The 12,500-nt window shown below is 46.4% G+C and overlaps 1 protein-coding gene across 5 annotated transcripts in view; it reads left to right on the top strand.

The window, feature by feature from the left end:
- Tenm4 (teneurin transmembrane protein 4) overlaps positions 1-12,500 on the top strand; it is a 362,508-nt gene that overhangs the window by 60,940 nt on the left and 289,068 nt on the right. Inside the window, exon 5 of one of the 5 annotated variants that reach the window (XM_038313740.1) lies at positions 3,915-3,928. The exons of the other annotated variants lie outside the window; for them this stretch is intronic. Within the exon in view, the coding sequence (XP_038169668.1) occupies positions 3,915-3,928 (14 nt within the window). The remainder of the gene's footprint in view (positions 1-3,914; positions 3,929-12,500) is intronic. 5 annotated transcript variants of the gene reach the window in all.

Here is a 12,500-nt window from a genome sequence, read left to right on the forward strand (position 1 = left end):
TAGTTTTCTATCAAACATTCTATATGCTTCATCTATTCTTCACAAGCATCCTTCTAGAGATCAGAAAACCAAGGACCAGAGGGAAGGGACTTGTCCAGTTAATGAAGGAACAAACCTGAATCTGGAGCCTGAAGCCTGATTCCCAAGCCACTGTGTATTCGGCCAGTGCTACTACTTTCTGATGGAATCTTTATCCGACTTTCCCTTTCTTGCCTGTCACCTGCTACCCTGGTGGAACACTTTCTCATCCCAGGATAACCAAAATGAGACTTCTACCCTGTCTTCCCCCCACCCCGTCTCCTCTGAGCACTAATGGCCGAGTTACTTGCTGTACGTACACTGCCCCCTCCCTGAAAAGGCTCTTTACCCACTAACTGTGAGTCCTTTTAGAGCAAAAGCTATATTTTAAATTCTTTGTTCTGATGACTGACACATTAAAGCTATCATGTGAAGGTTAGGAGTGGGGAACTCCTCCACGCCAGCTCTGTGTCGCCCTGGACCTAAGAGCCAGGCTCCTTGGGTTCAGAGACTGACCTCGGACCTCTATAAATTGAAGAATGTGAACCTCAAATGTTGGGGCATACCCTTATCACAAGCCATGTGCCCCATCTTGGGGTCTAGATACAGCAGCGCTTGCTTACTTGCAAGGATGGGTGTAAGTTGGTCCTCACGTCCCCAGGATCTGGGTGTACAGGGTCAGGTGTGAGAACCGTGAAGTACTTAGCTGAGGACCTGTATGAATTAGGCCCCATGAGTACCCTGCATACCTCACAAAGCGTGAGTACCAGTCCCTCCACCCTGGAGAAGCTGGGACCTGGAACAGATACCATGAGGAACTAGAACCCCAAGGGTTCCCCGCTGGATTCGTACGTGAGAAATGTTCTAGGGTCGACAAATGGGTGGAAATCTGTGACAAATGCAGCTGGCAGGGTTTTCTACGGCATACAGTGCAGGACAGGTCTCTGCTGTCACAGAAAAAGGCCAGTGATACACACATGGCCAAAATGCTCTGCCTTGCCATTAACCTGGAAACCAAGACACGGTGAGGTGGTGCTGAGGACTTAGGGAATGATCGGATATGTTAGGGACTAAAGAACAGTGTCCCCAAAGGCGTGGCTGCATAGGTGTCCTCGTGGAGGGTGGAAGAAGGCCCACTGAGCATGTCTAAGGAAGACAAGCTGAAGCTCATGTCAGGACAGTGTGAGCCTGGGCCTGAAACTCTATGCCAAGGGACTCAGAGGAAATGTGAGCAAGTTTTATATCACCAGATGTTCACGATGTCACTATTTACACACACACACACACACATGCATGCATGCGCACACGCACAGAACCAGCTCCAAATCCAAAAATACTAAAAACAGAAGCACTAGCTTACATACTCCAGCCTAACAGAATATTACAAAGTTACTTAAAATGAGATCAGTTTACAAAAAGATTCCCGTGATTCCAAAAACGCTTATTACGAAAAACGTTAAGCAAAAGTTATAAGGCTGTGTCGTAGCTACGTTCAAACTCTGCCAACAGTGTGTGCAATATGTAACAGAATCCTAAGGCTAGTGTTATGTGAATGATGTCATTGCAGCATGGTTTACCTTTTTATTTATTTTGAGAACTTTCATTATCTTTATAAAAGTGTGTATATTTTAAAGAAAGATATAGAGGAGAAGTTTGCTGGCAGCAGAATAGTTAGGACCCATTTGTCTCTGCACTCACCAGGGACCGCCTGCTAAGGAAGCTGGTTAAACCGGGGGCGGCAGAGCCCCTGTGTCGAAATCACGCTGTCTCCGGAGCATATTTTTTCTTTACTGAGGAAATTGCTTTCCATAAAACCAGCTCCCTGACACCTCCGAGTACCAGGGAACCGTGCACGCCTGCTTTCCTGGGGACATTCTCTAATAGCGAACTCCATCACGTTCCGGCTTGGCGCTTCCAACGAATCCTAGCCAGCCATAAAAATTTTTAGCACCCCGTATGCAAGACTGATTGTGGCGGCCTCATAAAAATCCCATTCACCCACCAAGAGCTGCAGCTCTGAAACTCAGAGTTCCCTGCTGTTTCCAGCCCAGAGCACCGCACATTGCTAAGCCAGGCAGGCTAGAACTCCACACAGTAAGTCGGGACTGGGATCTGGGACAGAGATGGCAACCAAACAGAGTACAGTGGCCCCTTGTGAGGGTTCAGGGTAGAGGGGTGAATTTTTAAAAAGGTATTTCAGCTGCAGTTTTAGTGAGGTGAGTAGAAAGGAGAGGGTTTGGAAAAGATGACACCCTTTAAGAGAGGAAAGAGGGTGGGACAGGAGTCAGGAGAGGAGCCAGCGTGGGGGCACTGTGCCTTCAGCCATAGCTGCTCCCTTGGGATGTGAGGACCCTTTATGGGTCTCAAGACAGAAGCAGCACAGCCTATGCTAAGCGTCTCTGTCTTCCAGGTCTCCTGGCCTAGGCCCCTAGTTTTCATGCTCACTCTGCAGTGGTCATGTGATCTGTTTACATCAGGAGCCCACTCTCTGCATGCAGAGCCTCCGGAGTTGGGTCCTAGCACCTGATGCAGCCTCTGTCTCCACACCACTGGGCACTAGGAGGCCTGTGTTCTAGGCTCTGTGATCTGGTTGGTTCTGCCACACTAGGGACACCACTGCCCAGGTCTTTCTTCTGCCTCTGTGCCCACCGCCCACAGAGGAATCGTCCGTCCTAAGCTGTCTTCCCCATTGCTCCCATCACCCACCCTCCACTCACTGTAGTAAATGTCCACAGCAAAATAGTTCCGCCATCCAGTCAGTTAAAATGGTTTAAAGGTCATCGAGACGTTGCGCTGGCCGGGCTGCTCCAGAGACGCCGTTCCAGTGAGGTGTCAGCTCCATACAAAGTGAAATGGGCTCACGCCTCTATCAAAGCTGGACAACTCAAAACAAAAGAATGGGCTGCAGATTTGGGACCCAGGAAATGTGGCGTGATAGGGCCGGATGAAGGCTATTTGCTGAGCTTTAGAGAGGCCAGGTTTTGCTCTAGTGAGGCCTCCCAGTGGATGAGGCTCTCCCCTTCATGAAGAACAATCTGCTTTACTCAAAGTTTACCTGCTCAAATACTCACTCCTCTTTTAACATCCAGAATGCTATTTGGCCAAGTCTCTAGGTTCCATGGCATGCCCAGATGATATATAAAATCAACCATGACAGGCCTGGAGAGATAGCACAGTGGTTAAGAGCACTGACTGCTCTTGAAGAGGACCCAGGTTTGGTTCCCAGCACCCACATGGCAGCTCACAACCATCTGTAACCCTAGTTCCAGGGGATCTGATGCCTTCTTCCGGCTTCCACAGGCACCAGGTGAGCAAGTGGTGCACAGACATACATGCAGGCAAAACACCCATACACAAAAAAATAATGAAATTTTAAAAATTTTACACAAAAACATTTTTAAAATTTTATGGACTGTCCATCGTAACTGTCTAAAACATCTATGGGGGCCCCTACTTCTTTGCATCAGAATTTTCTCTCTCTCTTTCTACTCTGTGACCAAAGATAGCAAAGCCCCCCCTGCCCCCCGTAGGCTTATGAGGTCCCATCTAAGAGATCTGATTATTGTATATCACATCTTTGTTCAGTTTCCAGGACTTTGAAATGGTTATTTTCAACACTTTTGTCCTACTTCCTAGTTCTTTGGGGGGAGGTTCTTACCCAAGGTCCTCATTGGCCACAGCTAGAAATCCCCTCTGAAGTTTCTAAACTCCCTTAGTCTCCATAATCTCATTTGATTGGGAGCAATAGGTGAGGTAAATGTTGGTGGTCCCATTTCAAAGATAAAAAAAAAATGAAGGGAGAGGGCAGGTGGGGAGATTGACGCAGGAGTTAACACTAAGAGCATTCCTGTTCTTCCTAAGGAGCCAAGTTCAGTTCCCAGCACCCATGGTAGAAGGCTCACAACTGCCTGTAACTCTAGCTCCAGGGAATCCAATGTCCTCTTCTGGCCTCCATGGGCAACCACACACATGGAATATACACATGGCGCGCGCACACACACACACACACACACACACACACTTATTAAATTAATTATATTTTAAAAATAAAATGGGGGTCTGTGAAGCTCAGAAAAGTTGAATGACTTTCTATCATTTTGTAACTAGAAATTAGGCAGACCAGAATTCCAGGTCCGTTTTCTACCTTTGAGTGTCATTTTTGCAATGCCTACTGGGCGGGGCTTTGTTGAGCTTTAAGGAAGGAAGTCTCTTAGCTCTTGCAAAATAGCAAGTAGGTGGTGTATGAAACATATTTATATATATAAATTATATATATATATATATATATATATTTATATATAATACTTGAGAGACTGAAGCCCAAGACTGAGGCTGATAGGATTTTCCTGAATCTCTGGAGTCCTGGCTGTTTATCGGGACCAGGTTACATGTTAACAACTGCCTTCTTGAGGTGACTTCGCACAGCCTTTCCTCAGTCAGTACACCACCGAGCAGAGGAGGAGAGCGCTTTCCTCTCTAACGCGGGCACTTGTGACTTCATGTACTGGACACGCCTCCCTGGGCTGCATTTCTGAATTCCATCATTCTGGATGCTAGACCTTCATTCAATTCAGTAATCTGACAGGCTACCCACAGATATCATCTGTAAAGGAGCCAGCCCAAAGCTGGCCCTCTCTTCCTGCCCGGGTACCCACAGATATCATCTATAAAGGAGCCAGCCCAAAGCTGGCCCTCTCTTGCTGCCCAAAGCCTACAGTTGCACTGAGTCTCCATACTCATCAAGTGTCAAGCTTCTGGCCACGGAAGCAAAGGAGCAGTTGTGTCCTTGAACGGGGCCTCACCCCTCTCACCATGAGACGAGAGCTGGTGATGGAGGTGATGTTCTCCTTCAGCTGCCTATGAGGGATGCTGGACCTTGTCTGTGAGAAACCCTGAATTACAATTGTCCTACCTCTTTTGACCAGACTGAAAGTTGTGAAAGTCACTTTTGTCTCTAGCTTCCTATGCAAAATGATCTGGCAAAGAAAGGTGACATTTGCTTTAAGATTCAGAGAGTCATAGTACCCAAAAGCAGAGAATTACTTTTTGTTCCAAAACAAGGACTTCCACATGCACACTCTGGAGGTTGATGAGATGTTCCTGAGTCTCCCAGGCGTATTCTGAGCTCTGCGTTCTTAGTGTAAATGTAGCTGCCTCTGAAACAACCGCAGAAGAGTTGGCAAGGGATAGAACCTTCTGGAGAGAAAGGGCTAGACGTCCCTGAATGTCAGGACCAATTCCCTAATGATAAAGACTGGTATATGTTGAACACCTACCATATACCAAGCTCTGTATTAAGAATTTTACTGGGGCCGGAGAGATGGTTCAGAGGTTAAGAGCACTGACTGCTCTTCTGGAGGACCCAGGTTCAATTCCCAGCACCCACATGGCAGCTCACCCATGCACCATCCCATAGACATGCATGCAGGCAAAACACCAATGCACACAAATAATACACAGATAGGTAGATAGATAGATAGATAGATAGATAGATAGATAGATAGATAGATAGATAGATAGATAGATAGATAGATAGAGATAGATAGATGGCCGTTCCCATGTTTTTCAACGTTTGGTCACACTGGATAAGAATCTAGGTTTCCTGTCTTATTCCCCTACCACCACCAACTTTTGGAGAGCCTACCACTTTTGGGGGCTTTCTGGAAGCCTATATGTGAGTTTAAGATGTGTCATGATAATTCACATTGTACTTGCCATTGCTATACTTTCTGCCTCTTCGCTTGTAGCTGCTGAACCCTCTACCAGTTCTGCCCATTAGTGAACTCTGGGCAATCCTAAGGCTGCAAAGCTTCCCTTACAGTTGCTCTGCTCCATGCACTATTATCATTGACCTACAGATGCTCTCTGACTGGGAGGAAAAGAAGGACTTATATCCCACTGTGTCTTAAATCTTAGTGCCTGGGCCCCAGAGCATCCCTGCTTAGGACCCTCCCAGGCAGGACAGCAAACCTTCTTATCACTTCTGAGCGTCCTTCACTGTGAAATGAACTACCTACCCCAAATGGCTTAACTTAGCAGCCACGTATATTTTCTTCATAATTATGTGGTTGGCCAGGTAGCTCTCAAGTCCTGCTCCAGGTGTAGCTACAGGACTGTGATGGCAGCAGCTAGAGCTCCCAAGATGGCTTTGCTCTGCTGGAAGGCTGGAACTTCCGTCTCTCCATGTGGTCTTCTGACTTGCCCAGTATGATTTCCGGAGAACTCGAACTCATGAGCTGAGCAGTTCCATAGACAGGAAGCACAAGTGGCCGTTTCTCTGAAAGTCTAAACCCAGAGCCAGCAATTCGTTCCCTCTTCTGCATTTGATTAAAGGGATGCAAGAGAGGTCAGCCAAGACACACAGGGGGAAAAATAAGGCCCGTCCTCATCTGAGGCTGGTGGGGATTTGTGGCTCTCATTAATTTACTGTCTTCTCTACCTATTTTGGGGTCTGTTTCCAAGGAAGTGGTCTCATGATAGGCTCCCTTTGTTCCACAGAATCAGTTGTGCAGATAGCTAGGTAGCTGAGGGGGAGCTGGGGAGCTGGGAAGCTCCACAGAATAGTTCTTTGTAGGCTCCGTAGCAGCTTCTCTATGAATCACCTTTCTATGTCTTTCTTCAATCCAGCAAGACAGACTTGTTATTCTCTGATGTTCAACGAAGGAACCGGAACCTCAAGTAATAAGTGATTTACTTGAGACCAAAGCCAGGACTCGATCTACCTAACTAACCAGCAAAACTTTCTCCGTCGCTTCAACTCTGAAGGTCATCTCACTGGGTCTCACTGTCTTTTTGAGCAGGGAAAAGGATTGATTCTTTCCAAGGGTCATTCTTAAGCCCAACCTACTACCTTCCCGAAGAAACACACAGACTACTTCTCTACATCTCTTGGATGTGACTTAGACCCCATAGGATCCATTTGCAAATATCTTGAGTTATTATTATTATTTCTATCCAAATGGCTCTTATGAAAGGCTTTACAGTTCTAGTAGAGAAGCATTAAGTTCTAAAGCCCTTCCCAGGCCCATAAATTTCCTTGGAGTATTAGATTGGTTAGCCGGCTCCTGGGATATGTCAAGGACAGGAGTTCTCCAGCTCCTGTGTTAAAGCTTTCCGTGGCTCCTCCCACTGCCCTCAAGATAAAATCCAAACTCTTAGCGCAGCAGATGAAGCCCCCGGAGGCCTATCTGCTTCTTCAGGCTCATCTCATCATCTCATACTGAGATGCTTCAAGCTTCCTACAGGACCCTTGTGTGTGTCACTGTGTCTTGATTAACTCTTAGTCATTTTCGGGAACACTGTGCATATATCACGGAGGAGGGGACACCTACCACCTCTCTTCTCCCACAGCACCCTAGGGATGGCTTTGTCACCTGGACGCTTCATTTCTACCGCTCTCCTAAAACCACAGTGAACTCTCGAAAGAGAAGCATTATGCTTTTTTATTTATGGTGACACCAAATTCCTACCCCGACAGTGACTTGTACGGAGTAGGCATCCCAAAAGTCATCGTCATGAACACAGGTCACAGCATCAGGGCAAGTCTTCATTTGTCCTATTCAGCATAAATGTACAGCATATGATGTACAGTACACATCAGGAACTCAGCACACCGTGGCCAATCTTGCTGAAGTGAGCCTCCTCATTCGCTGCCTTATACCTAAGCCTTTCCATGAAACAACTCTTAAGTATTCTCCATTCTCCAGACTTCTGTTCTGGCGACCCTTTAGTGAACTGCCCATCCTATCTGATAGATGATTGTGACAGTGGGCATGATATATAAAATTATCGTTTTCTCATAATGAACGAAAAACAAACCCAAACTATGGTTTTCAATGAGGAAACGGCATGGATCCCAGCTTATGTCTTTAGAAAGGTTTATGAGGCAATAGTGCAGGAGAGATCAAACAGAGCTCAGCCATTCTGTTAGGGGGGGATGAGGATGCTGGCATGTTTGGAATTGAAAGCTGATTGACTGGAGAGAAAGGAATCCAAAATAAAAGTCCCATTGAGCAACTGCGTGCCAGAACTCACACGAGGCTGAGAGACAGGGAACCGTCTGGAGTAGCAAGGCCTTGTTTAGATGCTGTAGACTTCCAGGAAGTGTTTGCAGAAAGGTCATCTGTTAGGAGCAGGGTTAACCTAGTCAGGGAGTCAAGACTGCTTTTGGCTTGTGCTCATGGAGTTTAGACTCAGCTTTGACATGGCCATGCTAATCTACCCCGAAATTTCTTTCCACCTCAACAAGACTCAACACACTTCCAAGGGAGACAGCTAAGCCCAGAATGCAGATGTCGTGGCACTCCTAACGCGCGATGGACAGCTGAGACATGATGCAGGGCACAGGAGGGCGTGGGACCTGTAACTCAGAAAAGCCAAAGCCGTCCAAACATGAGTGGACTAAGAGAAAAATCTCCTAGAAGAAACAAACCAAATGGAAATTCTTGAATTGAAAAGTATATCCGAAGTGAAACTTTTATTGATGGATTTGACTGTTATTTATCAGGTGTTTATAATTTGTCTAGCAAAAGATCCAAGCACCTGTAGACAGGGCCATGAAAACTATCTAACTCAAGGAGAGGGAGGGAAGGAAAGGAGGGAGGGAGAGAGAGAGGGGGGAAGGGTCTGATAGACTGAACAGAGCTTCAGTAACTTGTAGGTGAATACTTCTTAGTATAACATGAAATTAAAATGCTCTTCAAAGATAATAGCTAGATATAGATATTAAGTGATAATTCCCCAAATTTAGTATAAACTCACAGATTCAGGAAGCTCAAGAAATCCCAAGAACAAACAGATAACCATAATAAAAATCACAGAAAGTAAGGTATAAAGAAAATCTTGAGAACACAAATGGTCCTTCTCCTATGAACCAATTCTCCTTCTGCATTCTGTTGTCTTTCTACAGACTTTCCCTTCCCATCTCTTCAGCTCCTCTTTGGTTCTTCCTAGCCAAGAATTCTATGTCTGTTTCATTGCCCCTACAAGAGTTTGAATATTGATGGCTGGAAATCAATCTTTTAAAGCGACATTTGGTTTTTGTTGGGGGTGCACGTGCAGTGCACATGAGCAAATGGGGGGCACCCTGTAGGAATCCCACTCACATGCGGATCCTGGGGATACAGTGAGGTCCTCAGGCTCGGTGGCATGGACTCTCACAGTGCACTGCAATATCTTGCCAAGAGCAGTTTCTTAATAAATCAATAAGATTAATGAATGAAGTTTTCAAATGAATGACCACAAGAATAGTACAAATTAGTAATCAAGTCTTGGTCATCTAAGGAAACAATTTGGTTTTTTTTTTTTTTCAAATGTTTTATTATTTCTACAGTGTTCCGCCTGCATGTACACCTGCAGGCCAGAAGAGGGCACCAGACATCATTACAGATGGTTGTGAGCCACCATGTGGTTGCTGGGAATTGAACTCAGGACCTTTGGAAGAGCAGTCAGTGCTCTTAACCTCTGAGCCATCTCTCCAGCCCCAGGAAACAATTTCTAAGAAACTAGGACCCAGGTTTTCCTACGATTTCAAAATAACCATCGCCTTCCAGAATATTAGTTAAACCCACAATTTATTGAGTGTTCACTGGATGGCTGGCGTTGTGGCAAACGGTTAATAAACACCTAATTAAAGTCATCCTGGGAAAACGAAAGGGCAAACAGTTAAATAAATTGCCTCAGGTCACATAGTTAATAAGTGTTTTTTCTAGACCGTTCCTTCAGAATCCGAAAGATGGTTTTAGACCGCTGTCTCTATTCCATACTGAACTAACTCATCAGCTATTTCCATGTTTCTTGTGTCTGCTAGTTTTATTCCTTCAGTCTGTCTTGTGTTTCCCACACCTACCTGGTGAAGTCCACTTCTCACTCTCTATTCACGCCAAGTGCTACTTTGGAGGAAAAATCTCTTCACATACAACCACGAACCCAGAAAGCATGACTCCACTGGGCGCCCGCACTATTGGAAGCAATAAGATCAGTGTGAGTTTTCCACCCTGAAGGAATGCATAGCGCAATCCAAGAGCCTTGTGAAAGGTGGGGTCGCCGTAGGAGAGAAATTAGCGGTGTGGACTTGGAGGCTCCTGAGCCAGCTTTCAGGGGTCTCGGAGGACAGCCCAAAGGAAATCATACCTGAACTGGGTCTAAAGGACTCAACACTGGCCAAAGTCTAAAGTGCCCACGAGAGAACTCCTTTGTGCCTTCGGGAGAGGACCGGGTCAGGGTCAGTGAGGTGGTGGGAAGCAATCTCAAAGCCTGCGCCTGCGCGGTCTCTCAGCGTCCCCGTCCCTCTCAGAAGTCTGCGGTCACCGACGCCTGCTTTCTCCACAGCCTGGGGGATTCAATTCCTTTCAAACAGATCGGCCTTAAAAGTGAAAAGTTAATGGCTCACAATTTTTCAAATTTAGAGGAAATCCATAGTTGTCCCTGCTTTATAGCTTGGTATTATTGGATAATCAAACACGGCTTTTTTCTTAAAATAGAACGGGTTTTCCCGCGCCCCATCCCAGACTCTTCCTGACTACCTCTCCAGGCAGTGGAGGTAGGAGGGTGCCTACCAGGGTCCAGGCCCAGGTTGCTCTTTTTATTCCAGACTGTGTAATTGGCCCTTGCAGACAGAGGTTAATTTCCCACCGTGAATTCCCTTACCAAAGTTAGCCGTGCTCCTGGGGGGAAACCGGGGAAGAAATTGCTTCCAGGTGCCCTTGGCCTCCTCTGTGCCTGTGAGGGAAGCCTTTGTGGAGCCTGGCAAGGAGCACCGGCTTGGAAAGCCAAGCCAGGGTTTGAACTGAACTATTTGCTAGCCAAGAGCCTCAGGGTTCAGTGGCATAAGCCTTCGACTTACTCACCTGTAAAATGGGGTAATAGCTCCCTGTTAACCACGGGGGAGAAAGGGGGCTTGGCACACCCTTGCATGAACAAGTTCTCATCCAATACTCAAATGCTCTTGACTTTTGGGTACTCCATGCAATCCTGCCCCCCATCACCTCTTTCTTTCTCAGAGAGTTCTCTCTAGAAGGCCTGCAAAGAACCTATCTTCTAACTATTTCCCCCACCGTCAACAAGAGACAGGAACAAATTCTTCTTTAAAGGAATAGATAGGTCAACTGGGGGGCAGAGACATTCCACAACTCTACTTTTAAATCATCCATGGGTATTTCTTAGGGAAACGCTATTGGCATTTGGGGCAGAACATTTTTTTTTTATCATTCATGACACCAGGGTGTTAAGAGCTTGCAGTAGGCATCTTAGTCACTGTGACAACCAAAACGGACCTGTGCACAGCTGCAGCTACCACACTCAGCACACAGAGACTCCTCCTGCCCATCTCAGATATCATCATCACCACGAGACACTGGCTAACTGATTTCATCTGTGCAGCATTGCCCTTTGTGCCCTAAAAACGTCGCATAGAATGAGTATTTTAGACGCAGGTCACTGCAGCTACTGAGAATCTATTATTAATATTGTTTTTTTTCTAAGTATGCAAATAGTACCTGGTAGGTGAGGGGGGGGAAGCCAAGTACTAGAAAGTCGTGACAAGGGGAGAGGGAAACCCCGCAGAAATCCCCAGCACTAACATTGAAATATTTATGCCGTTTTTCTTATAAGAAGTCATACAGTCACACAGTTAAAAATTCAAATAGTGCTGAAGGGTATGAAATGAAAAGCCAAGGGCATCGGCATCCACCTCACCCTGTCATTTGCAGCTTCCTGTGTGTCTTTCTAGAAATCTCTGAGCCAAGCTCACGCGTCTCTACCTTTCTCAAACACTAACGGAATCCTGTGTTCAGTTGTTCGGTAGCTTGTGTTTGTGAGATTGGCAGAATTCTGTAGCTCACTCCCGAACAACGTGCTAAGATTTACCAAAACCAAACACAGCGTCTTCCCCAGGCGACAGGGCCCTGGCTATGCACATGTCTTTACTGTCACTGATGGCACTGCCTCAATGTTGTCCCAGAGATAGACAATAGACTTAAACCCAGGTGGGGCACCCTCAAGTGATGATCCCAACCCACACAAGAGACTAGAGGCACTGGAGTCTAGATCAGGATGCCAGCCCCAGATCGAGCTCAGGTACACCGTTGCTGAGTTCTGTCTGCATCACACAAGTCCAGGGTGGCACTAAAGGAGTCTGACACCGCTCACATACCTGCAAGTCTGAAAGTTTAAAAGTTACGAAATGGTCCTATGAGCCAGGGGCAGAGGGTGTGCAGAACTGTCTGCTCATAACCGCGTTCTTAAGTACCGAGACTTTGGAGAGGAGTGGGTTCTGAGGGGCTGTGTCGGGCAGGAGTTCCAGCAGAGGAGGGTGAGCTGTCGAATACGAAGCCAAGAAGGGTCGAGCTGTGATGTCATCATTCTCTGCATGACGCCTCTGAAGACGAATCTTAACACTTGCTCCTCACGTTCTCAGAAGATGAAGCAAAAGAAAAGGCGCCTTAAATGAAAGTGGGGGAAATGTGTGTGAGGTGCAGACATGT

This window comes from Arvicola amphibius, chromosome 12 (genome assembly GCF_903992535.2).
Source record: "Arvicola amphibius chromosome 12, mArvAmp1.2, whole genome shotgun sequence".
In the NCBI taxonomy this organism is placed as follows: domain Eukaryota; kingdom Metazoa; phylum Chordata; class Mammalia; order Rodentia; family Cricetidae; genus Arvicola; species Arvicola amphibius.